This window comes from Anser anser (assembly GCF_964211835.1).
Source record: "Anser anser genome assembly, chromosome: 16".
In the NCBI taxonomy this organism is placed as follows: Eukaryota; Metazoa; Chordata; class Aves; order Anseriformes; family Anatidae; genus Anser; species Anser anser.
The window spans coordinates 15,699,520-15,726,816 of NC_139737.1; the positions used below are offsets into that span (position 1 = coordinate 15,699,520).

At 45.9% G+C, this 27,297-nt stretch overlaps 1 protein-coding gene across 1 annotated transcript; it reads right to left on the minus strand.

Annotated features, from left to right (window-relative positions):
* Positions 1 to 105: 105 nt before the first annotated feature.
* Positions 106 to 24,093, minus strand: PIGU (phosphatidylinositol glycan anchor biosynthesis class U). The gene is made up of 12 exons (XM_083801312.1): positions 23,819 to 24,093; positions 19,529 to 19,593; positions 18,204 to 18,263; positions 17,173 to 17,235; positions 15,726 to 15,835; positions 13,960 to 14,060; positions 12,182 to 12,279; positions 9,755 to 9,909; positions 9,147 to 9,290; positions 6,878 to 7,002; positions 4,779 to 4,921; positions 106 to 1,880 (listed from the first exon to the last, which is right to left on the minus strand). The coding sequence occupies exons 1-12, from the start codon at positions 23,946 to 23,948 to the stop codon at positions 1,767 to 1,769; spliced, it is 1,308 nt and encodes a 435-aa protein (XP_083657438.1). The 5' UTR covers positions 23,949 to 24,093; the 3' UTR covers positions 106 to 1,766.
* Between the last annotated feature and the right edge of the window lie 3,204 nt (positions 24,094 to 27,297).

Consider the following 27,297-nt stretch of genomic DNA (forward strand, 5'->3'; position numbering starts at 1 on the left):
TAACACCAACCCTGGGATTCTCCCATAGCTCAGGTCACATCCTGAATGACAGGGGACAAATCCTGCTCCTCACCCCCCTCTTGCTCAGCACAGAGCACACAAGAGTCATTTAAAACTTGCACGGTTTATTGTGCTCTTTGCCATGCCACACACACGGCAGCTGAGAGCAGCCCTGCCTGCACATCCCCCCGGCCCAGCGCTGCAGGACGGGGTGGGCTGAGCTGGACTCGCAGAAACAGAAACGTCCCCTGGCAAAAGCGCTAATAGCAGTGCAATAAGGCAAAAGTTTTAATTGTAAAAAAAAAAAAAAAAAAAGAAAAAGAAAAACGAAAGAAAGATTTGTTCATAAAACTGCCTGGGAAGGTCCTTGGCATGTTGCTCTCTCAATTCCTCTGTACCAGATGCAGTTTGGTTTCTGTGCCAACAAACCACCAGCCCTTCAAATTTTTTCTTGGGATGAATGAGGCACAGTGTTTGCTTCCTGTCCCAACACCAGTGAGAAGGCTTCCAACACCATCATTAATGATTCTCAGTGCCACATGCAACCAGCAGAGCCCAGTGTATTCCCTTTTGGTGGGTCACATTCATGGGGTGAGCAGCAGCAGAAGCTCTGAAGTGAAGAGGTCTGAACGCAGATAGGGAGAAGCAGTGAGGAAGCTAAGGGACAGTGTTTTAATGGGGCCCTCCACACACAGCCACAAGATACCATCATTCTGTGTGCAACAGGTAACACCAGGGAGTGGCTATCCTATATTGTTAAACTGCTGTGAAACACCAAGAGCCCAGCAACTCCACAACAGTAGTGTCTGAGGCTCCTTCAGAGTTTGGTCTGCGGCCTTAAAGAGGAGATTTTGACACCTCCTGGTCCCTAGCCCAGGCAGGCAGCTTGCCCATTCCATGTCCAGGCTGCTGCCCCAAAGTATCACAACAGAGTAGTGCAAGCCCAGCATTGCCGAGCTTTGTTAACATACAGAAATAAGGAGTAGTGGTAGGCTACCTCCACAGTAGTGTTTCTGTGCAGCTCCTGACAGGAAAGTATTACTTCAACGGGATAAACCAGTTACCCAGTACCCTGCTGCTGCTTCCCCCTGCCGGTTCCAATTCTTAGTAGCCGTTTGAGCTCCAGGATTATTACCTGTGGCAGCAGCTTCAGCTGTCCTCCTTCCAACAGGTCATTCATCCTTGGTTACCCATTTGTTTCACAAGCTCCCACTGTGTCTGAGCATGTGATTTTTCCAGAACCCACAAGAGCAGATGAACCAAAAAAGGGCATCTGCAGGCAGGGCTTATCACCAAGTACACAGACATTGCCTTGTGTCAAGCAGGAACATTACTGGTAAAAGCAGTGAAGGGGAAATTTCCAGGAGAAGCAAACATCTCCAAGAACCAGTGACAATGAAGTAAACAGTTTATGGGCTGAACTGTTTTCTGGACCGGAGATTCAGTCCTGGTTTTAGCTCAAACACTTTTTCCAGTTCCTGATGGACTGCCCAGAGTTGATGGCTGAGGCCACGGTGAAAAGCGCAGCTGAGGGAAGAAGGGAGATGCTCCGGTGGAGGCATTGCAGATTCTACTTGCAGCTTTTAGCCTGCACTGAGTCCACTGCTGTGGAAGGTATTCCCAGAAGAACCTCAGCTCTTTCTTTCAGTAGGTATCGTCCTCAAATTCAGACCTCATCCAGGGAACCTTCCCCACCCACCCCATATACACCAAGCTTTACTGTTCCTTAGAGTAGTCCATGTCCCAAGGACTGGTGGATACAATCCTTACTTCAAAACAAGCATGGCCTCTGTCCCATCTTGTCTTGTCAAATGAAGTCCGTGAGTGAGGTAGTACTCCCGCCGGAGGAAGGCATAGAAATAATCTGAGATGAGCAGGATCTGCAGAAATGAGATGTTCAGACACATCAGTGATGCTTCAGAACAAAAGATAAATGGGGACGTGTTTGTGACAAACCCTGAAGGGGCTTAAGAAGCTCCTAGGCTGCTCATCATGCTTTGCAAGATGAGGCACTGTGATCTTGTGAATACTCCTTGGCCATGGCCTTACAGTACAAAACTACGGGAGACTTAAACCAACCTATTTATTGTGCTACCAGTGTGTTCCCACAGACACCTCGGCTAAGGAGACAGTGGCTCCATAAAAAGACCAAAAAGTACAACAAAGGCAGGTCAGGTCCATATATTGTTTACAGCTTTACAGACCACCTTTAAGCCTCATCCACAGGAATCCTGTGCATGCAAATGCTGTCATGCAACTCGACCCAGATGCTGAAAGTCCCCTGCTGCTGACTGGTATTAAGTACTTTTCAATTGCCATTTCTAGTCAGAAAGGGTAAGAAGCTTGCAAGTAGCAGCAGAAACTTCACAGGTCAGCCTTAGCAAACGGAAGTTTCAGCAGTTTAATAATACGTACCAGGGTAAGGGGTGAAGGGAAGAGCTGGAAAGTCAAGGCTGTGGCTTCACAGAACAACGTCCAGGAGCAAAACCAGATAAAAGCACCCTCATCACTTTCCCATCTCCTTCCTGTCGCTGTGCTGTAGTGCCCTCTCTGTGGGGCAGACAACCCTGTGTATTTGTTTGCACACTTGCTCCCTTTAAGTGGGAAACAGAGCTGGCTACCCCCCAGATTTTCCCCTGATCCAGTTCAGAGAATGCTTCCATAGACACTGATGCTGGCATCATCCTGTGTTGCAAGGGACCTCCCTTGCATACTTCTGCCTGGTATTGCCACCGGCCACATTGTATGGTGAAATCACAATCGATGCACCTTCCTCAAGAGCTGCAGAGAACATGGAAATCTGGCATGGAAACCACGAGGTCCCTGCCTTCCTCAGTCCACTCTTCTGTTTTGTTGAGGCACTATAGTGCTGATTGTTCCCTTGACTAAAAACAGTCATAGGTGAGAAAGTAAGAGCGGGTCTCAGGGCCAGCTGTGCTGGAGTGGTCAAACAAAGGATGTTTTTTCTAAAGCAGTCACTTTGGGCAAACTGCTTTTGCAGAGGCAGGCTGGGCTGCAGTAAGCACAGTAGCAGTGAGTGACCTGCTGTCTCACTAATGCCATTTGCCATCCAGCCTCTTGTGGTGCAACCCTTCCTTCCCACTGGAAACAGCATCAGTGCCAAACCAAACTAGCAGTTACAGTCCCAAACCAAACTAGCAGGTACTGTCCTAAATGACCAGATGCCATTAGCACGTCACTTTGGCACAATGCACCCAGGGAATTCATGCCTGGGAGAGCCTCACCTGAAGTATGCTGCATTGCTAAGGGGACAAAGGAAGACAGAGAGCTAGTCCGTCAGCCAGAGCCTGCTTGGGTTACTGTCAAATACAGCTGCTGCTAAGAAGGCTCAGCAGCAGGAAGAGAGGATATGTAGGACTGGGTGAAATCTGAGGGAGAGGCCTGCGGGCTGCTGGGATCAGAGGAGAAAGTTGGAAGGAAAACAGACAGAGAGGGGTAGAGGTGCCCAGGGAAGAGGGAGAACAGCAGTGCTTACTTTGCTTGTTTTGCTTTACGCTATGGCTGACTACTTGACATGCTACATCAACATGGTTGATTTTATTTTTAATTAAATGACTCTGTAGATATCTTAATGGGAAAAGAAATAACTGGGGATGGCAGGGGTGAGGGCTAGTTCTTTCTCACAAAGAAATCAGAAAGGAGAGCTTTGCTCTGTCTGCATTGGCACAGAGCATAATACATTGCAGGACCTTCCATGATTTTCTCAGGTAGGAAATAAAATCCTCTTAGATCAAATGCTATCTGTCATTTAAATTTTACTATTCCTTTCATTCCATGGCAAGGCATATAGTTAGAGAGCTAACAAACCACAATTCCCTATAAGTCATTAATAGCATCTATATGCTAACTCTACTTACTGCATGGAGTCCCTTTTTGCTTTTACAGAACAGAGGGTTTTATACCACAGAGGGTGCTTGCCCCCATTTATCAAGGGGCTGGAGAACATACAAGCGGGTGATTTTTCAGACTCTGGCAAAACTGCTCCTCTAGTTTCAGGAGATGCAATGTAAATGTAAATGGCTGAGGTGCATTGATAATCAAGGCAACTTTAACATGAAGTGAACATTCTCCTTGTTTCCTCATCCACATGTGAAAACGTCCCAGGACCTGGGGATTATCTACACACCGTAACAACTAGCAGAGAAGAGGAAGGAAAGCCTTAGGAAAGGTTGTAGCAACTGTGTACATTGGATCTCATCCTCCAGGGTTGCTAAGCTCTGTTTTCTCTGAGGGCAGTGAAAGTCATGAATCTAGAAGGGCACAGCCTGGAGAGAAGGAGGGAGAGCAAGCCCTGGCATGAGCGAGACCAGACACATGCCCACAGCCCTACATTTCACTGAGGTGTCATGCTTAGAAAAATTGGTGCCATGTCCCAGCATTTGGGCAGTTCTCATTTGCCTGTTGTATGGCCCCACTGCTGCTGCCCCATGGTCTCTTGTATTCCCTCTCTTCTCGATTCATGTGCTATTTACCCTGCCATACTGAGATGCTTTTCCTCTGCTATCAAGCAGCAGACTGTGTAACATGCAGAGTGAGTTGGATTGTTAAGCTATAGTTTAAATACTACAAGAACTCTTTCCCCACTAGTGTGCCAGAAGGTGAGGACTAGGCAGATTTCAGCTGGAGCAGGAGAGGCAGGAAGCTGCTATGCTGGACTATATGGGCCAGACACATCCTGCAGAATTCACTGTTGCTGACAGGACACCCGATCCAGTGGAATCTTCAAAGTGCAGCCTGGTTTACCTTGCTCTACTAACCTGCCCTATGTTGAAAGTCAACGTGATGGCATAATAAAAATTGGAGTTAGCACTTCCTGCATAAATCCATAGATGCCACAGAACAGGGAACAGGAGGGAGCAGACAATGAGCACACATGACAGGATGAAGATGTTCCGGAGGACTGCAAAAGAAATAAAAAGTTATTAAAATGAAGCTTTATTGAACAGCCATGCTCATGCAACCAGCAATGGTATTTCAGGTATGTGCAGTGGCAGAGAGGCACTTGCCAAAGCATACTTCTCTGCAACAATCAAGCTTTTGCAGTTTGTTTTGATAATCCCCTGGGTACCTTTTATAAGACATTCACTGTATTTTCTCTTTAAAACAAACATTTCTGCCTTAGCTTGCGTGTGAATCCTTCATTTGTAGCTCCTTCCTTCTAGGTCCTGTGCTTCCAAAGAGCTTCCACTCTTCCTCTGAAGACTTTGTGTTGGTTTTTTTTTTGGTGTCTACACTACAGCAGCTAGCAGTTTTGAGAAGGGCCTTTGCACCAGCATCAAGATTCAGAGAGCAGAGCATGCCATTCCCTAGCCTCGTCAAGCTGACTACTTAGAGAAAAAACTAATCTGTGGACCATAAGGAAAAGACATACTTTCTCAGAAGATGGTAAGGAAATGAAGGAACCATATCGGAAGAAATTCTTATAGGCCAAATGTGATGACAAACATATGCCCTTGGGAGGTTCAAGAATCCTTTAGTCTGCATGAGTATGTGCCAGATGGACAAAAAACAAATACAACTTTGTCTAAAAGAGCTAGGAACTACTCGGCCAGAAGAGGTTTTGTTTTCTGTTCTTTGGCGGTAGTAGTATAGTTTATCCTGGCACTTGTGCAGCTGTGCTTGGCTATAGCTCAACATCCCTGAAATTAACCAAAAGACTTCTGATCATTCTGCTGCTGAAGGGAGCTATCTGACATTTGATGACTATTATCACATCCAAACCTGTTCACACCCATCTTTTTTAAGCTTTTCGTTCAATAGCTCTACTCACTCACTATGGGATTGTCCCTCTCATGCTCATACCTGCCTTCCTCTATAAGTTTGGAACATACATCTCACCTAAATTGAATTAGGATTTCTCAAAAATATGTCACCTGGTATGGCTGTGACATCCTCAGGGCCAGCCTGGAGCTCCCTGCTCTATTTCATCACAGCTGCTTTGGCCTTAGCTTTCCTTAGTCTGAAACAAATGGAGCGGATGGTCTCCACATCAGACAACGCCCCACTTACTCCCCACTACCGATGCTGCAGAGGACCAGCTTAAAGCCAAACATATGCAAACTACTCTGGCATCTTGACTCCCAATTATGTCTCCTGACACCAGGTAGACTAGCTGCTCTGCACAAACTTGACCCTGGGTAGAGAAGACTGCAGTCAAAGCCAAGGACAATACAGCAGGATTGCTTAAAGCAGCTTGTTTAAGCTGACTTTGGCAAGAAACACAAGAAAAAACACAGCACTTCCAGTAGTACTACACTGGCAGACTTGCAAAATCTCCTCAGTGTAATGAGTTCCACAGTCAGAGTTTGAAAATCATCAGGTAGTTCTCTGGTGATTTAAAGGACTATACAGATTCTTTATGAAGCATTTAAGAAAAACTGGACAAACACTTGGAGTAATTCAGTTACTTTTACTCTAAGCAAACAAGCAGATGCAAAACAACTGCTGCAAAGTGTGGGATTTTAAGGCTAGGGGACTCATCAATTGCAGAAGCAGCACTCTACACACCCTTACATGGGAGTGAAACACTGAAAGGATGGATGTAGTTTACATGAGGAACATCTTTTGTGCAGGACTGTAAAGGGTTCTTACAAAAAAAAAAAAATTAATCTTCAGAATAACTTAGAAGGGGAAGATAATGTACAAGTGAAAATTCTCTCCTCGACCTCTTACAACCCTAGTCCTGAACATATGTTGGAGACTGTATCGTATCACCAGAAATCAAGCTTTCTTCCAGATAGCCCAAGGAGGCCACGAGAGCCTGCAGACACAAGTGTGGTTTGGCTTAGTGGTGACGAATTATTGGACAGACCCTTTCTCATTCCAGAGAAGAAACAGTCAAACACAAAGAACTTACATCTGTAAAGGTGGCTCCAGACTGGAAGGAAGGCCATATACAGTGCAACATCTCCCACTGTGGGATAGGACTTGAAGATAGAAATGATTGCAAGCTGGACAAACATGAAGAACACAGGGTGTTCCCTAAAAGGGAAAAGACACAAAGGGTAAGAGGACACAGTAGGGTCTCTGCAAACTGGAAATAAAGATCAGCAAGGGCACAAACATACTGTGGGACAGCCTTTAAAAGGCTCTGGTACTCCATTCTCTCCACATGAGCCTCTGATGGGACAAACTGAGCTGCTAGGATTGTCCCCAAGTTTTCATTTTTTCTGGCAATAAAGAACTTGAAGTTCCAGGTAAGAGTTCTTGCTTTTTGACGATACTGGCTCCTGCAAGCAGGGAGCAGGGACCTTTATGCCTAAACCTCTGCTCTCTCTTTTGACACATGTAACATGCCTGTTTCATAGCAGAGTCCAGCTCCCAGATCTGCACAGATCACTGCAGGGGTCTGGTATTTCTTCTTAATCACAGTTGCTATGAAAAATGCAGGAGACGATTCCAGCTGAGTTAACTACACTGTGGCAAGCAATGAATCAAGTTCCTCAAATAGTTTCTCAACATCAAAGTGATAAGGTGCCTCACTGTCAGAGGACTGTCAGTTCAAATATCCTTCCCAGGTTCAGGTAGATAGTGCATGTAGTTTTCTGTGTATTGCATGCAAGAAAGGGACTAAAAACGTAGGAAGCATCTTCTAGACGTGCACTTTATAAAGAGCTGAGGTGGTGATGCTTGGGATTGCTATTGTAGGGTCTAAAGAGCAGCTTTGTTTTTAGAATGAGTGAACCAGCTTTGCAGTAGTGCAGAGAAATGAAAATGAAGAGTGATGGAGAATGTAACATTCTGGGCAGACTGACCTTTAGATTCAACTTTTAAGTACAGGTATGAAGCAAATTTTCATATTTTGAACATAAGGGGAGATGGATTTTATCCTCTATCCGTGGTGCTAAATCACATTTAAAAATTAAAAGTGAAACTGGACTGACTTGTACCTAAGGTGAGAATAACCTCCAAAAACAGGGCCCACTGCATTTCATCTCAGCTGTCAGTAACAATAATGCCACTGCAGCTTTTTGGGACAGCAGCAGGAAGGGAAATAAGATGAAGGAAAATATCCTGAAAAATATCTCCACTGCAGAAACTTGTTAGGAAATGCAGGCTCCCAAATTCCATATAGCACTTTGAACATCTTAATTCCAGGAGATATGGAGGCATTTTCTTACGTTGAAATCACAAGGAAGAATCATGTAAGTGATGGTTACTACCCGTGACCCCGGGCTACTTTTAGTTTTTCAAAAACATACAGAGCAGGACGGGTTTCCAGCAGGGGCAGGAGTGACTGCTGTCTCCACAGAAACCTGACCATGGCTTAAGAAATACTTTTCAGGAAAATCATCTTTCCATCTCCAAATCTGAGTGCAGGTTAGTAAGATGGCAAAGAGGACTTCCCAAGAGTGTACAAGTGTACAGCAGTAGCAGGTTTCTCAGTCACAGCCCATGTGAGAAAGGGGACTTGGTGTGGTGTTAGACCTGTTAGTCCAATCTTTTCCTCAAAGCAGGGTCAACACTGACTTCAGACAAGACTGCTTAGGGCTTTGTCCAGTCAGATCTAGAAAACCTCCAAGGACAAGCCATAGATCTCTGCTCCAGTCTGTGACTGTCCTCAAAGTGATGACTGTTTTCTTTATATCCAGTTGGAATTTCCCCTCTTTCAATCTATGATCACTTCCTTCTCACCTCAGCAACCTCAGCAAAAGGCTCTATCTTCTCAGTAGCCTCCTCTTAGGTGTTGAAATGCTATCAGGTATCCCCTAAGACTTTTCTTTGGCAGGCTAAAGAAGCCCTGTTCCCTCAGCTTCTCTCCAGCCTTCAAACCACTGACCATCTTTTAGGTTCTGCACTGGACTTGCTCAAGCTTATTGGCATCTTTCTTGTACCGAGGAGCTGAAAACAAGAGGCAGTATTCTTGATGGGGTTTAATGAGCACCACCACTCCTGTTGGTACATGGCTTGATAACAGGCATTTTCCCCTTCAATTCCAGCACAAACATAATATTTTACTCTATTTATGAGGAAAAGATTGAGACTTTGGGAAATGAGGATAGGCTCTATTAAAAACAGTTTTTCAGGTTCATAGATTCAGACATCTGATGCCAGTCTTATAAACTTCCACTGGACAACTACAGGAGTAAAAACAAACAAACAAACTAGCAAAGAAACATACTTACTTTAACTTTACTGCCAAGGGAATGGTGTAGAAGAACACATTGATCTGAAATACGCATACGAAGAAAAGACTAAAGTGCTCAAACATCTCTGCAAAGAAGTACCAGAAAAGGCCAATATTGGGTGTCAGATCTGGAACAGAAAGGCTGAAATTTGAAAATAAAAGACAATTTTAAATGGCTGTTTTTCACTGCCCTGCTTCTGTTACATTAATTGATCGTTATGTGATATTGAAAGGAGGGCCTATATTTTAAATCTCTGGAAGAGAAACCAAAGAGGTGAAAACCTGGAAACAACATCCTTTCACGTGCCCCCGGCAGGATTTACACCACTCCTGAGCAGACATTTCTTCAGAGAAAAATGTTACAACCACAGTGGCTCAATAAACAAATCCATTTCCAATGTACTTGGTGGAAAACATTTCCTGTCTTATCTAATTCTTGCTGCTACTTATTAACAGCATCTGGCTAATGGCACGGCTCCTCCACACACACTTTTTTTCTTGTGTTGCCAGTAAAATCACAGATCACATACTCCTTAGGGCAGGGAGTGGGACACACGTGTGATACATACGAAACAACACAAAAATAGTAAGAATTCTTATACTTACATAAACCCGTAAACAGATGGGATAAAATCCCAGGAGTTGAGGAGGAAGAAGGAGAGGCAGATGATTACTACCAGGCTACACAGGTACAAGGCTGCATACTGCATGGTGTAGAGCCAGAAGCTTTTACTTTTCGGTTTTATCGGTATGAACTGACGCTGAAAACAAAACACAAGCAGGCAGATATCCCTCATCAGTTGGAAAGCCACAAGAAAGTCCAATTGTTCAGAACATCGTCTGAAATTGTTGAAAGAAAGCATCAAACACTGGAAACTGCTGCACCGGGAAGAGCAGCTTTCAAGCACAATCTGCTTGATGTTCTTCACTCTCTCCAATTAAGTCAGACATGTTGTCCATATTTTTCTGTGCTTGAAAATCAACATGGTAAGCTGGCCATTTCTGCCTGTAATGCTACAAATGAGTCAAGTCTCAGGTGTTCAACGTGAGATTCGCACACGCTTCCTCACAGCTACAATTTAGTTTATGTGTTTGCAGTATTGTTCTGCTGCTTGCCCTCTCCTCCGCAAACCCTCATTGTCTGATGTGACTGAGAGGCATGCTTTGTGACCAACTGCCCTGTGATGCCAGCTCCCTGCCATATGGACTGGCACTCATATTCTGCTGAACTCAGGGAACGAGGAGGGTTTCTAAACACAACAGAGCCATTTCAATGGTTGCCTCTTCAGACAAAGACAACTGCTGCAGTCCTGCCGCTGCCATATAACCTTGACAGGTCAACAGCAAGCCCTTATCACATAACAAGACATACTGGTATCTCACTACAAGAGATCTAAGATTCCCTGACTGCATTTATAAAGACAAGTATATACACAGGGGCAAACACCTTGGGAACTGCTCACAGTTCTGCAGCTCCAAGTCAGCTTTTCCACTTGCTGCTAGGGTTTGCACTGGCAAGAGATGTACGGAGAGCCAACTCTAACTGGCATGGGCTCTCTGTAAAGCATGCTCTGTTTCCTCAGTCATACTGCATTTAACACAACTTGCTGGAACAATGTAAGCAAATTTACCACGGATTTTTGGCAGGACAGATTGGAAAGTACTGGAGAAAAGCTATTTAATTCTGTACAAAGAATACACGAAACTTCATTTACAAATCCAGGTAAAAGAACACACACCAGCCTGTTCCCCTTTCAAGTCAGTCATAAATCATGCTTTCATATATCAAAGGACTTGTTGCTGTTTGCAAACACAACACTTTTACTTTTCTACTGCCATGAAGAAACAACAGCTCAGACTAAAGTTAGCTGAAACTGTAACAACATATAAAACAAAAAATAAACGTTCCTAAACATTAACTAACTGGAAAAGCAACATTGACTCAACAGAAGTTCTTGTCTTGCAAAGAGTAAGGAAAATCAAAATCCTTAAAAAAGTAAGAGACGGTCAGGGGAAGGGAATGGACAAGAATTGACTCTGTTCTCGTTGAATCTCAGGGATTTGAGAATAGCCTGTGATGAACCTGTAGTTAAGATTAACTATAAAAAACATGAGGAAAAACAGGATAGAAGCAACCAAGACTGGTACTGGCTTAACAGCAGGACTTCCAGAATGACAAAAATCATAAAAATGATTTTTTGGTTGGTTGGTCATAAAAAGTTGGTTGTCATAAAAATAACCACCAACTGATGTGTGAATATAGGATAAGAGTCATCTGCTAGTGGTTACAGCCTCTCCTTGCTCCTACATCAGGGTGAGAATAGCAAATAATCTGTTTTTCATTCAGCACATTATAATTCTTCTTTATGTCATTTTACTGAACTTTACAAAAGTTCGGAGACTGGGGAAGCATGCCGGCAAACTGGTTAGATGAATCTGCACACTAGCAAAGGGCTGCCTCAGCTTTAAACCCTACCCATGCCTGCAGATGTGCCTACCAGCCTACTGAAGGGGTGGTTTTGCCTGGAGCAGTGCCTGTCTGTTGAGGTGTTGTGCACCCATGAGTGATCAAGGTCAGCCCTGTGGGAATTCAACCACAGTCCTGTTAACGGGGACGGAAATAGGACAAGGGAAACCAGCTGCTTTCACAAGTACATGACTTCTGCCATTACACTTAAAATTTCTGAGTTTGGTTATTCAAACATACAGCTCTTCATTTTAACACAGCTCAGTGGCCCATGTCAGTGCAAAGGAAACTCTCCAGGTCTAAAATCCTTGTTGCAATTCACATGACACAAAGAATAGAATATATTTCAGGCAAGCTAAACACCAACCAGTTCTGTAGATGACTTTCTGCTCCCCTTTCCCTAGGCAAAGGCATCCCCATTAAGGCTGTAAACTCTCCACGGCTTGAGGAGAGAGTCACTTTTTCTGCAACTCAGGGCCTACCCCTGACTTCGCTCTCAACAGCTAAGAACTGCTCCTGCACAGCTACGGTAAGTCAACAGATATTAATGCTTAGAAATCATTTACCTGTAGAAGGTAAAGTAGAGCTGGAGCAAACAACGTGACAGGGTAGAGTGACTGGTATGTTGCTAACGCCAGGAATACAGCACTGAGGAAGGCACTACCTGTAAAGAGAAAAAATAAGTTCATTTGTAAGTAATATTTTATACAACCTTACAGACAGGAAGTCCAAAAAGGAAGAAATGCACAATCCTCTGTGATGGGTTTACAAATATCATAACATGACATAAAGAGTAGCAGAATGTGTCTGAGAGAGTAGCCTTTTGTTAACTGCATTTTGAAAGGACAATGACTTGTACGAGAAAGAACCACTGACTCGTTTCTATTTCCTGTAATTCACATACAGAAAGTGATTTGTGTAATTCAGTCTACATATAGACCATGTTGGCTGCTCTTTGTATGTGGGAATGCATTCACTTAATTCATATCTGCATGAAACCGCTGTCTGGTGTGTCCCACTGAGCATGCTGGATGCCCTTGTCAACAGAATGAGTGAGGGTCCTCAGCAAAGCTCTGTGAAAGACAGCAACTGAAAATCTGTAGCTGAAGGAAGGAGCATTATCCCTATTTTACAGATACCAAAACTGAGTGCATTGACTTGACAATTACGCCTTGGGCTAATTGTCAGCCTGTGTGCATTGACTGACATCAAACACTCAGTAAGCTTCTCTCTGCTTCCATCTGTGTAAAGTATAGGGTTTCCTAGCAATGAGTCTTCTCCATTCTACAATTACAGTTTCCTAGACACAACCCACCCTATTCTCTATTTTATTGTGTTAAATTCTGCAAACATCAAAATAATCGGTACCCAGAAATCATAATCTGACATTCTCTCTTTGCTGACTTTAAACACTAGAGGCTGCCACTCTCCCAGTGAAGGAGAAAACACAGGGAACACCAACTACAATTTTGTATATGACAAAACTATTTGTCTTACACTATCAACGAACAGCAAAAATCAGTTTAAATAAGTGGATCCTGCACATCTGCTTTCACAAATGCTTTTAAATGGTACCTCCTCCTGCCTCAATTACTTAATAATTGAAGGAAAACTTTCTTTTGGAAATACTAGTAGCAATAAGCTATACCAGCTTACTTTGTGATGTCTGGTTCTGGGCACTGCTGGAGACCAGATAACAGATCAAACTGACATTTCATATAATCCAGCAGAGAACTCCTGAAGCTTATGTGACTAGCACAAATGCCAAAAGACTTTAGCACAGGGGTTCATAAGAGAAACAGAAACCTGGTTTAATGTACAAAATTAATGAAAGCCATTCTGTCACAGTCTATTCAATTGGGCTAGTATAGGCCTTTGGTTACTGTTTCTGCCTAGCCAAAACTCAATTAGCTAATTTCAAACCCAGGTTACAACTGTAAGTAAAAGTCATATAGTTCCCGACAACTGCTTGCTTTTGAATAAAAGCTCAAGGCATATATTTTAAGTGGATATTCATGTACAAAAGAAAGAGCAGACTCCTAACCAAAGACAGATTTCTTCATAAACAGAAAACTATTTGAAGTCATCCAGGAAATGGAGTAAGTTTTTAGAAGGGAATCACCTAGGTACACTGAGATGAAAGTAAGTTTTGACTTGACTATAAAGTCTCTTGGGCTCTTGTGATTTGAAGTAAAACTAAGTTATTGCTCCATTCGAGGGCTGATGCGTCCGACTCACATATTTGTAGTAATCAGATTTGTAAAGTTCTACGCAGATTTGATTTCCATTACTTTTCTATCTTTATAGAAAGACATAAATAAATGCTTTTTCTTCATTGCGTTACCTTTTATTGTAGCTAAAATGAAGAATGCGATGACAGTATTGTTGATGGCACAGGTGGACTTTGCCACACAAGACATCACAGTGTAGGGGTTTAACAGATAGCTGAAAAAGAGCAAAGCTTAAGTTACATTCAGACAATTCAAAAGAGGTAACCTAATTAAGAATATTTTGAAAGGAAAACCAGATGCAATTTGCAATTTGTTTTTGTTTGTTTACGTTTTATGGGTTTCTCTCTTCATCAGATTAACTCAGACAAATAGAGAGAACACTGGAAAAAAGGAGATGGGACAATGTCTAAAATGCAAATTCTGTCTTAGAAAACAACTACCAAAAATGTTCCTTGCTTTTCAGAGACATTGTGCATTTATTCAGTCAGACCTAGGAATACTGGGTCTGAAGTAAACTTTCTGCTTCTCATGTTTACTGGCTCTGAGGAATTAACAGAAATATAAGAAGATAGCAAGATGGAAATGTATCCTTCTGGTACATTACCAGAGTGTTTCCCTCAACCCAGTTGCACCTTTGCACTCCTAATATGTCAGAGCAATCACTTAGGTTCACCATAATGTGCTCTGAGCTCCTGACAAATATGAAAATCCATCCCATTTTAATTAGAATTATGGAAAGACAACAAGCCCTAAACACCTTTACCTCCCAGAATGCAGCCACATTTTAATTAGTAAGGATGCCTGCTCCTTTTGGAAATGAGATTTACAATTATCTCATTCGACTAGGCTCAAAGCCCAGAAAAATGTTTGAAAGGCTTATCGATACAGTAGGTGAGATAATGGATCAATCAGCCTTGGTAGTAACAAGGTCAATCACCAGAATTAAGTAGACAAGACTGGTGATCTTCTAACTATCTGCTTACATAAACATTATTCCTACTTCTTCGAGTCCTGGTCTGGCTTTTTTTCTGTGTTTCCAAAGATGGACAGCCTATAGCAGGATAGGTACAATTTAATGACAACCTCCCTGGGGTAACATGCACCAGTGTTACATACAAATATAAAACAGTCTCAGATTTACAAATTCAAAAGGCAAAACTCTACCTTTCTCAAAACGGGGAATTTACTACTTTAAAAAATTCATATGAAAATAAGAAAAAATAACAACTTATCTGATGGAGAATTCTTCCTGACACAGAATAATTTAGATAATAATTTATTCAGGTCAAATAATTCTTTCTTGTAATATTTTGTTTGTATATTATTTATTTTAATTTAATTGATGCATTCTGAAATTAAAAAGTGATTAATATACAGAGGAACACCAAGACATGACATTATTAAACAGACAACCTGGAATATCTTTGAATTATTATACTCGATTCTGGGATGTTCAACCTGTGGTATCTAGAAAACATTTTGTCTGACTGCTCCAAAACTATCCTGACTGAAAAGACACACTAGATATTTGGAAGGCATTAAATCAACTCTGATGACAGTAGCATTCTAGCAAAATAAATGGGAACGTGATATACGGAGACACAACATTCTTGCTACCAAATTCTTGATCTCATCCTGTTGAGCCTTTCTTAGGAGGACGGAGTAAATTTACTTGTCAGCAGCATGCATTTAGAAAAGCCTATGCTTTTCACTTTGAAACAATTATTCAGGGATGGGGAGACTTATGTATAATAGGAAACTCAGAATTTATGAAAAAAGTAAAATCTTCAGCAAATGTTGAAACCCCAAATCAGACAAAACCCAAGGAGAGTAGAAGAATCAAAGCAGCCTATTACAACCTGAAAGAAGCAATACTCACAATAGTGCTACCTTGAGGGGGATGTAGTGCATTTCCATGGGTGTCCGGATGAGTTCAGCCACATCTGGTGCATATTTATCCAGTTCTATTAGGAGCTTTTGCTTTTTGAACTGTACAAGGGAGAAAGACCAAAGACTGTCAGATGAGGAAAGTCACTGTTCCTTATCACTTAGGATATTCATTACTATAGAACACATACAAGTTGACTTTGTAAATTCACTGCCCAACACATGAGGCCCAAAGAAATGAAGTCACAGAACTACACTGTCCTCGTTATTTTGAAGATGGATACCTCTATCTCAAACTTCCTTTAGAGATCCCAAATCTCTCTCTTTAATATATCTTGCTTTATGATGTTCCCTATGGAGACAAGGGAGAAATCTGTATTATGAACTTACTGAACTATGTCATGGTGAGACAAAAGGAGGGAGATGCTGGCAATAAATTCTCAACAAGCGAAATAACTCTCACGCAGGATTTTTGCATATCAGCAGTTCTATCGTGTTATTTCTTCAACCTCAGTGGACAAAGGACTAAGTAGATGGGAGACCACACAAATGTAGAAAATGCAGCCTCCCTGTTCATATTAGTACTGTATCACCACACGTCTAGGAATGCAGAGAGCACAGCGCTGCTTACACAAAATGTTCTTTGAGCTACTTAAGAGAGAAAACTGGGAGGAATCACTCACTCCCAAAAATATGTTTATAATGTGAAGGGAACAAGTTATATTTGGTATAGGACTTTCATCTTGCTCAGTAGAATGATTTCATCTCCTCAGCATCCTTAGAAGGTTTGTTCCTTCCTTTACACATTTTCAGAACCTCTATTAACTCATGCTGGGTGCAAACACAAGCAATGTTTCATCCTGAAGCCAGGTTCAGGATAAAACATTCCATTTCCTAGCCACAAAATATACGGAAGATTGTAGCAGAAGTTAGAAAAGTGATCACCTAAGTCTTGCCAAACCCACAGTTCAGTAATTAAATTCTGCATACTTCAAACTGCTGCAACAACTGAAGGTGGGTTTTCAATACATTTTCTAAATTTTCACACCCCTCTTGTTTATTGTGCCCCTAGAGCTGTCTGCATTTTATTGGATATTGCATTCTTAGGAATTTCTCAAATTCTTTAAATTCCTTTCAGATCAAAGAATCAACACTGCTGCAATCATCACTCAAGTGCAGTGCAATAGCTATGGACACTAATTTGCTTCACACTGTAATATGGACACAACAGAATTTTAAGTACCTCAGCTGGTTTACAACATTCAGTCCCCAGTTTTGTTTTGTGATCACCCAGGTATGTGCAGATTTACTGCTAAGCGAGTAAATCTGCTAAGCAACAAGGACTGGTTGATACTGCATCTTCTGGTATATTTTCTTTGGTACAAAATATGTATACTTGTTGGGAGAAGAGGGTCAGCAACACCGGCAAGTCAGCTTACCACAACTTTGTTGTAGTCCTGGATGGCCAAGTAAAGGGCAACAGCTGTTAGTACATCAGTTATCTAAAAAAGCAAGGCGTAGACAGATAGACTGTAAGTAAAATAAATGAATGGGGAAAAATATATTGGTCAGTACTGCAATCCTGAGCAAGGACTCTGATCTGACTCAGCTCATGGAAAAACAAGCTTTAAAAACACTAACTAGCTTAGTGATTTGTAGTGTTCACACACCACTGCTAACCTCCGTAGCCACGAGACGTATCAGATACTAACATTTACAGAACTAGAGAATGGGGAATTAAGGGCAAAGAAAATGTTCGCGGAAAGAAGTATGTAAGGATAACAGAGAGAATCGCTGGTCTAATCCGAGCATGGGCAGCACCGGGGCAGTGCCAGGTGGCTAAATCCAACTGTCCAGCACGACAGTGTCTTGAGCTGTCCCAAACTCAGCAGGCAGCAGTACAGCCATCGAAATAGTCAGTGCACCACTAGCTCTACTAGAGACTGCCTACAGCACGGAGCTGAGGAGAGAGGCTCTACCAGGTGGCATGTGCAGCCAGCTATGTGATTTCTGCCCTGGATTATGCAGAACTCTCAGAATAGTTTGCAACATGAGACGTTTGGATTACTAACCCATTGGTCGGTAACTCCTTGCAGGCCTGGAGTTTGGCAGTGGGTTTTAATGAGAAACATGGCAGCGTAGGGACTGGGCGGGGGGGATGGCAAAATGTTCTGACCTGCAAGAGGTAACCTTTGAAATTTGAAATCAAATGTCAACTTCCCGTCCCTCCAAGAGGATACTTATCTAACAAAGTACTCACAAAAATAAATAAATAAATTGTAAAGCAAGGGAAAAGCGTGAACTCGGGTTTGTATACACAAAGCTGCCTTTATAATTAAAGTGTGAGGTCAGCAGGAATTTGAACTCCAGGGAGACAACTGAAGGTCCCTGATGGATAAGCAAAAGGAAAGTCGTACTCAGCACTTCACAGAATGAGACCTTTCAAGAGGAACTTTCCAGAAGCACTCACCATGAAGACCAATTCAGCATATTCAATCAGGAAGTGAAAGAGATATATTATCAGCGGGGTCTAAGAGAGAGCAGAAGGGAAACCCATGTCAAATACTGTCCATCTCCATTTGGATACAACAACTGGCAATTCAATGGAGTTCACTGTGAGAGACTGCAAAAGGCAATTTGCCTAGACTCTTCCACAACACCATTACTTCAGAGTAAAGTGAATAATCAAAATCACACTTGCTCATCTTTTTCCTTGCAAAGTTCTCAATATATTTCTTAAAGACATCATCAACTTTGAAAGTCATATTCTGTTTCACCTTTTCAATTCTACTAGTATGGTGGTAGAGTTACAATAGAAATATATAAAGAATAGCTTTAGAATTTTTTTTTTTTTCCTAGAGAATCTCTTTATTTTCAGGTTGTTTGCATGTATTTTGAAAGTATTTCCTGCACAGATGGTTTCATTGTTTGGGTGAGTCTTTTATAAAGTAAAAAGAAAGCATGTAAAAACTTGAAGCAGTGGGACTACAGTCCTACTATCTATCCTCATACTCCCCACAGCTCTTCCCTTCCAGGGTAAGAGGAAGAGCAGGTTTCAAACTATTCCTTTGACAGAAAAGCTTAATCTGGAGGTATTACATTTACATGGTGTAAATTCAGTCTTCACTGTGAGAAAATATATTTATTTTAAAATAGTTTTAAAATAACGTGATGATATAAATAAGCACGTGAAAATACTTCAGTCTGTGAGAATTTGTTTCAAGCAGAATTTACTGAAACAAGTTTTCAAGATACACGAGGTATGAGACTCACACCTGGGTGACACTGTGCGCGACTGTACCTTCATATCAGTAAGACCATTCAAGGGCACAAAACCCCACAGGTGCTCGGAAGAACAATGTGCTTCCCAAAATGAGGAATAAACATACTGTCTGCTTGTACTAAAGTTAATATTTCTGTAAATACAGAAACCCAAGATGCTGCTATTCAGCAAAATTGTGTTCAAACTGCCAGTGGCGCTGTCTCTCCCTGCTCCTGCCTCTGCTCACAGAAAATCTGGATGTGAACAACAGATTTTACTTCTCAGATTCTCCTTACACACCACAAATATTGCAGTGGCTATCAGCTGCTTAGCAACTAGTTCTTCTGTGATGAACTGCATCTCCTGATCCTGCTAGCCACTAGGTACAACTATTGCACAGACAACTGCACAACTCCAAATTTTCTGAAGTCTTTGGGATGAAACAGATCCCCAACCTTTGCCAATCCACAAGCAGTAAGGCTAACAAATGAACCACTGGAATATCACGTTTAAAATGAAGCACGCATACCAACCTCATGAAAAATAGCTCCAGAATATGGTGAGACCCCTAAATCCAACAGAGCTAATCCTTCGACCACTGAAACATAAAAAAACACTGCATGAGAATCCTGTGACGCTGGCAGAGAAAAACCTCGTGACAATAAAAATACAGTTTTTAAAACACCTACAGTCATGAGTATCCCACACGGAATCACTATCTGAATGGGTGACACAAAATCTCACAAAACCAACCAGGAGCTAGAATTGTTTTCTTATTTCTGCCATGCAATCATGCTATTTGTTTCAGACAACTAACAATGTTATAGCTGAAATGTTTTGCAACTAGCTGTATAGAAATCACATGTATGATATTTACTGATTTTAAGTCACCTCTTGCGTGACACGTGGTATTTATGCTAGACAAACAATTCAGACTGCATAGAGAACAGCTCGATTGGAAGGGACCTACAAAGATTGAGTCCAACTGCCTGGCCGCTTGTCCTGGGACTGCCTGGGACGGAGTTCCCTTTCCCCACGGCAGCCCATAGGCAGGACAGCACTGACACAGCACCAGCGTTTTGCCCCGTGCGGGCACAGCATCGGGGCTGCCTCCAGCCCCCACCGCCAGCAGGCCGGGGGTGGGCAAGTGCTGGGCAGGGGCCGTGGCCAGGGCAGCTGGCCGGGACCCACCCAAGGCACGTTCCGCACCGTGCGGTAACGGGCCCGGCACCGAGAGCTGGGGCAGGGGAAGGAGAAGGGGGGGCTCTCCTTACGAAAGCGTCTGTCCTCCCGAGCCTCCGCTACGCGTGCTGAGGCCCTGCTCCCCAGGGCGCGGCTGCACATCACTTGCTGATGGGAAGTGGAGGATAATTGTTCTCTCTCTTTGCTCCTGCATGGCCCTTGCTTTTTCCTGTCATTAAACTGCTCCCATCTCAAACCCAAAAGCTTTTTTTATTTTAGCCTTTCCTCCTTCCCTCCAACTCCTTCCCCACCCTGTCCTGCAAAAGGAAGGGGAGTGGAGAGAGCAGCTGTGTGGTACATAGCTGCCTGTCGGTGTCACTGCACAGCAGCACTTCAGGGCTACCCAAAAGTTAAGGCCTGGTAACAAGGGCATTGCCCAAATGCCTCTTGAACACTGACAGGGTCGAACACTTCATCAACCACCTTGCTAGAAAGCCTCTTCCAACCTTCGGCCACCCTCACAGTCCAGAATATTTTCCCGATGCCCGGTCTGACCCTCCCCTGGCACAGCTTTGTGCCCTTCCCGCACATCCTGCCATCGGTCCCAGGGGGCAGAGACCGGCACCTCCTCGGGAAGCCGCAGAGAGCAGCGAGGTCGCCTCTTGGCCTCCTTTCCTCCAGACTGGACCACCCAGGTGCCCTCAGCCTCTCCTCACAGGACAGGCCTTCCAGCCCCTTTTCCAGCTTTGTTGCCCTCCTCTCTCAAGGACCTTAACATCTTTTTCGTACTGTGGGGCCCAGAGCTGCACACAGTATTCCAGGCGAGGCCCCACCAACAGAAAACAGAGGGACAATCGCCTCATTTGACCGGCTGGCTGGGCTGTGTTTAATGCACCCCAAAATGCATATTTTTTTTCCCCCCTTGGCTGCCAGGGCTCGCTGCTGGCTCGTGCTGAGCTGCTGTCCCCAGCACCCCCAGGCCCCATCCAGCTGAGCTGCTCTCCAGCCACGCGTCTCCCAGGCTGTGCCCGTGTCCGGCACTGCTCCGTCCCAGGGGCAGCACCCGGCCTTTCCCTTTGTTGACTGCCCCACGCTCCCATCTCTCCAGATCCCTCTGCAGGGAGTCAGCAGCACCTCCCAGTTCAGTGCCATCAGCAGACTCGCTGAGGATCGTCCCACTCCTGCCGGCAGATCGCTGATAAAGATGTTGAACAGGCCTGGCCCTAGAAATGAGCCCTGGGGAACGCCGCTGGTGATCGGCCCCCAGCCAGATGCAGCCCCGTTCACTAGGGCCCTGTGAGCTCTACCATCGAGACAGTTCATCACCCAGCGCAGTGTCACAGCTGGACAGAAGGATGCTGTGACACTATCAAAGGCCTTACTAAAATCCAGAAAAACCACATCCACCTCCTTCCCTTCATCCACCAAGCAGGTGACATCACAGAATCACAGAATGGTTTGGGTTGGAAGCGACCTTAAAAGATCTGATCTAAACCTACCCTCTTTTAGTTTAAAGCCATTACCCTTGTCCTATCTCTACACCCCTGACAAAGAGTCCCTCCCCAGCTTTCCTGCAGCCCCTTTAGGTCCTGCCAGGCTGCTGTGAGGTCTCCCCGGAGCCTTCTCTTCTCCAGGCTGAACAACCCCACCTCCCTCAGCCTGTCTTCGTAGGAGAGGTGCTCCAGCCCCTTGATCATCTTTGTGGCCCTCCTCCGGACTCGTACTAATGCTTCCGTGTCCTTCTTGTACTGGAGGCCCCAGAGCTGAACGCAGGCTCCAGGTGAGGTCTCAGAGCAGAGGGGGAGAATCCCCTCCCCTCGCCCTGCTGGCCACGCTGCTTCCGATGCAGCCCAGCATACAGTTGGCTTTCTGGGCTGTAAGCGCACCTTGCCAGCTCATGTTGAGCTTCCCATCAACCAACACCCCCAGGTCCCTCTCCTCAGAGCTGCTCTCAATCCATTCTCTGTCCAGCCTGTATTGGTGCTTGGGATTGCCCCAGCCCAGATACAGGACCTTGCACTTGGCCTTGTTGAACTCCACCAGGTTCGCACAGCCCCACCTCTCAAGGCTGCTGATCCACCAAGGCTGTTACCCCGTGGTAGAAGGCCACCGGATTTGACTGGCAACATCTGGGGGGTTATGTTTTCCTTCTTCCAGTCAGCGGGAACTTCACCAGACTGACATGTCTCAAATACGATGGCCAGTGGCTTAGCAACTTTACCTGCTAGTTCCCTCAGGATGCACAGAAGCATCTCATCAGGTCCCATGGGCCCACTTGTGCACCTGCAGGTTCCTTAGATGGTCTCAAACCAACATAGAAGGAGACCAAATTACTAAGACAGGACTTTCCTTTGATGACCCCCTCTTGACCATGCCTGATAACAGCTTTGTTCTTTAAGTGCTTTTCAATATCCCCCCGGACGATCTTCTCCACAGCTTTCCCAGGGACTCAGGTTAGACTGAGGTCTGTTGCTTCCTGGGTCTTCCCTCCTGCCCTTCTTGTCGCTGGGTATACCGTCGGCCATCTGCCAGTCAGCAGGGACGCCCCCAGACTCCCACAACCTTTGGTAAATTGCTGAAAGGCTCTAACATCTGCTAACTCCCTCAGTACTCTGGGGAGAACCCCTCAGGTCCCATAGACTTAAAAACATTCAACTGATTCAGCTGGAGCCTGAACAGAACAGAAAAGAATTCCCAAGCAAAGCTAAAAGTTGTACCTATCCTGGAGATTTCCTAACATTGTGCAGCCTGAACTGCACTACAATGCCCGCACACGTTTTTCTGCAAGATCTCCACCTTACTGAGCACAAAGGTTCCCTGGGAAGGGAACAGGTTTTACAGTGAAAGAAACTATGCAGAAAAGGTCCGTTTGTTCACAGGGAGATGAAGCAGGAGATCGCAGGAAGCGACACAAGGTTTTTGGTTCAGCAATGTGCTGGAACAACAGGTTCTGTTTCTGCCACAAAGGTACTTTTTCCATACAGACTTTTGTCTGGGTTGGAAAGTACTGTGCCCCTTACTGTCTAGAGACCTAACCTGATGCTCTGCGGCAAAATTTGGAAAGTAGCCATTGTTACAAGGGAATTTTTGAGAGCTGTACGTTGAAGTACTACACAGCGTAAAGCAGAGGCCTTAGGTCACCAAACGCGTTCACGCTTTTGACATTTATTACTCTGTGCCTCTGTATTCCGCCCCGAGCCTGCAGGTAGTTTTATCTGCACTGTATCTGGACATTACCTCCCCAAAGGGACGCCGTTAAAGTAACCAAGCTTCGAAACGGCCTCAGCCGCCTTAGAGATAAACGCCCCAGAAAAGCCCTGCGTGATTTTGCAGCTCGGCCTTCGGTCGCGATTCGAACCGCCCGCGGGCCGTAACGCGGGGCCACGACACGAACGCGGCCAGCGACCGCAGCGCGTCCCCGCAGGCGGCCCGGCCCGGCCCGGCCCGCTCCGCTCCGCCACGCGCCGCCGGTGCCGCCGCAGCACGACGCGAGCAGCCCCGCCGCGGCCGCGGGAGCCGCCCCCGTCCCTGTTCCCGGCCGCTCTGCCCCGAGCAGCAGCTCCCCGCCGCCCCGGGGCGGGGGTGGGGGAGCGGCCGGGCCCTGCCCGCCGGCGGAGCGGGGCCTCGGCGCCGGGCCTCACCTCGCTTCCAGGCGCTCAGCGGCGACGCCACCTCGACCCGCTCGGAGATGAAAGCGGCGAGGCTCGAGCGGTACAGCGCGGCCCGGAGCGTCACGGCCACCAGCACCACCAGCACCAAGGGAGCCGCCATCCTCGCGGGCAGACGCCGGCCGGCCGCCGGCTGTAGTTCGCGGGCGGCGTCGGAGAACCGGGCTCCAATGCGGCGGCACGGCCGGGAGGACTACATGTCCCGGGAGGCCTCGCGCCGCGCCGCCCCGCCGCTGCCCGACACCACCTGAGAGCTACGGCGAGCGCCGTGGGGCGAAACGGTCAGAGCGCGAAGGCGCCGCGCTGCGCCGAGGCGCCCTGCTCCGGGCAGCTCTGCTCTCCGCCGCCGCGCGGGGCCCGTCCCGGCACCTCACGGGGAAAGGCCCCTCCCGAGAAGGGCTACGGAGCTGGTGAAGGGCCTGGAGCACAGGGCCTGTGAGGAGCGGCTGAGGGAGCTGGGGGTGTTTGGTCTGGAGAAGAGGAGGCTCAGGGCAGACCTCATTGCTCTCTACAGGTACCTGAAAGGAAGGTGTGGGGAGCTGGGGGTCGGCCTCTTCTCGCAGATGACTAGTGATAGGACCAGAGGGAATGGCCTCAAGTTGTGCCAGGGGAGGTTCAGGTTGGAAATGAGGAGACATTTCTTCTCAGAAAGAGCAGTCAGGCACTGGGACGGGTTGCCCAGGGAGGTAGGTGGTGGTGTCACCGTCCCTGGGGGTGTGTAAGGAAAGGTTGGACCTGGTGCTGAGGGACATGGTTTAGGGGGTGACATTGGTGGTAGGGGGATGGTGGGACCAGATGATCTTGGAGGGCTTTTCCAACCTTAATGATTCTATGATCTGTTCAGCTGCTGCCTTTTCAGGGGGCTCCTCCGATGTAGTCCTATCCCCTGCAACAGGACAATAAATCTGGTCCTCAGACAGTAAGAGGAGCTTCAGCAATCAGCCTGTCATGTGTGACGTCTTCTGCTCTCAGGCTGATGGCATGAAAACATTTTCCATTGCAGTGGTAAAACTGATTTCCTATTAGCACGGGCAGTAGGTGGCCATGGGACTTGGTTGGCCCCAGGACTGACTGGACTTGGCACATCCTCTGATCAGTCAAAGTGGATTTGTTCAAGTTAAAGAATTTGTGCAGGCATCTGGCTTCTTACTAGAAGCCAGAAATGCTAATTCTTCTCTGTAGCTGCTAACAAATGTCTTCAGTTTTCTGATCAGAAATGCATTTTTTTCAGCATCGATTGCTCTCTAAGCGACAGTTCTGATCTAGTGTAACAGACAGCAGTTGCCTGAGAGCACTGCTTTGCTGAATAACTGGAGTATAGTTGTGGGATTAAAGACGTATTACTCTAAGATGCTGGTTTTGCTGGTCTGATCCATACCATATGCTTTCCAGCACCGTCTGACTTGGCACAGGAAATGGAAGCTTTGGGGAGATTCAGATAACCTCAGATGGCACCATGATCCAGATGTAAAACCATGCCACTACTGCATTTAAATGAAGTGCAAAAGCCAACTAAAAAGAAAAGTCAAAAGAGTAATTTGTGACAAATGCAGCAATAATTTCTGGAGCATAAGTTTGCTCAAATGTTTCCCCCATAGGATATCTTGGGACTAAGCAACAGAATGATGTTCACAATCTAAGTTCACGTGTTTGTGGTGGGTTTACGTGGCAAGGTTTGGTAGCAGGGGGCCATAGGGGTGGCTTCTGTGAAAAGAATCCAGAAGCTGCCCCATGTTAGATAAGGGTCCCACTGCTGACCAGAGCCGAGCCAATAAATGATGTTACAGAATCATCTAGGTTGGAAGAGACCTCCAAGATCACCGAGTCCAACCTCTGACCTAACACTAACAAGTCAACCACTAAACCATATCACTAAGCTCTACATCTAAATGTCTTTTAAAGACCTCCAGGGATGGTGACTCAGCCACTTCCCTGGGCACCCCATTCCAATGCCTAACAACCCTTTCGGTAAAGAAGTTTTTCCTAATATCCAACCTAAACCTCCCCTGGGGCAACTTTAGCCCATTCCCCCTCGTCCTGTCACCAGGCACGTGGGAGAACAGACCAACCCCCACCTCGCTACAGCCTCCTTTAAGGTACCTGTAGGGAGCGATAAGGTCGCCCCTGAGCCTCCTCTTCTCCAGGCTGAACAAGCCCAGCTCCCTCAGCCGCTCCTCCTAAGACTTGTTGTTTGTGCCTCTGTGAGAGCATATATAAGAAAGGGAAAAAAAAACTGCTGCTACACAGCAGCTGGGAGAGAGAGAGAGGAGTGAGAAACAGCCCTGCAGACCCCAAGGGCAGTGCAGCAGGAGGCAGGAGGTGCTCCAGGCACACAGCAGCAGTTCCCCTGCGGCCTGTGGAGAGGCCCCTGGTGGAGCAGGCTGTCCCCCTGCAGCCCATGGGTCCCACACGGAGCAGATCTCCACGCTGCAGCCCGTGGAGGAGCCCCCGCTGGAGCAGGTGGATGTGGCCTGGAGGAGGCTGCGGCCCATGGAGAGCCCCCGCAGGAGCAGGCCCCGGGCCGGAGCTGCAGCCCGTGGAGAGGAGCCCCCGCAGGAGCAGGGGGTCTGGGGGGAGCTGCCGCCCGTGGGGGACCCGTGCTGGAGCAGTTTGCTCCTGGGGGATGGACCCCGTGGTACGGAGCCGTGTGGGAGCAGTTCTTGAAGAGCTGCTGCCTGTGGTCAGCCCCCGCAGGCTCAGTTCGGGAAGGACGGCATCCCGTGGGAGGGACCCCACGGGGGGCAGGGGCAGCGAGTGACAGAGAAGGAGTGCCGGAGACGAAGCGCTATGGACTGCCCGCAGCCCCCATTCCCCCATTCCCCTGCACCGCTCGGGGGGAGGAGGTGGAAGAGGGTGGATGGGGGGAAGGCGTTTTTGGTTTGTTTTCTTTGTCTCTCACTTCTCTAGGTTGTTAGTACTAGGCAATAAATCTTACCGTCTCCCTACTCTGAATCTGTTTTGCCCATCACAATAATTGTTGAGTGATCTCCCTGTCCTTATCTCAACCCTTGAGCTCTTTGTGTCGTATTTTCTTCCCCTCCCCTTTGAGGAGGGGGAGTGAGAGAGCAGCCGTGGTGGAACTCGGCTGCCCACTTGAGTAAAACCACCACAGTGTTCGAGTCCCCTCAAAGCATCAAATGTCTAAGACAAATACAAGTGTTTTAAGTGCCAGTGTTGGTGTCTGTCTGCAGACTGACACTAATTTGAGGATTAGAACTGGGCCTTTCAGGAGTCATGGTAAGCACACACATGCTGTGTGTAGCTGCCTTTTGTCTAAGGGTAACTTCTGAATCCACTTTTAGCCAAATGAGACAGAGGAGTAGACCTCTAAAAGTCTTGCTGTCCCTTACAAGTTTTATGAAAATCAGAATCCTTGAAGAGGTAAAAGAGACCCAAACTGGTGTGCCAGCTTTAGAAAAGGCAGTAGTTTGAGATCACCTGGCAGTATGTAC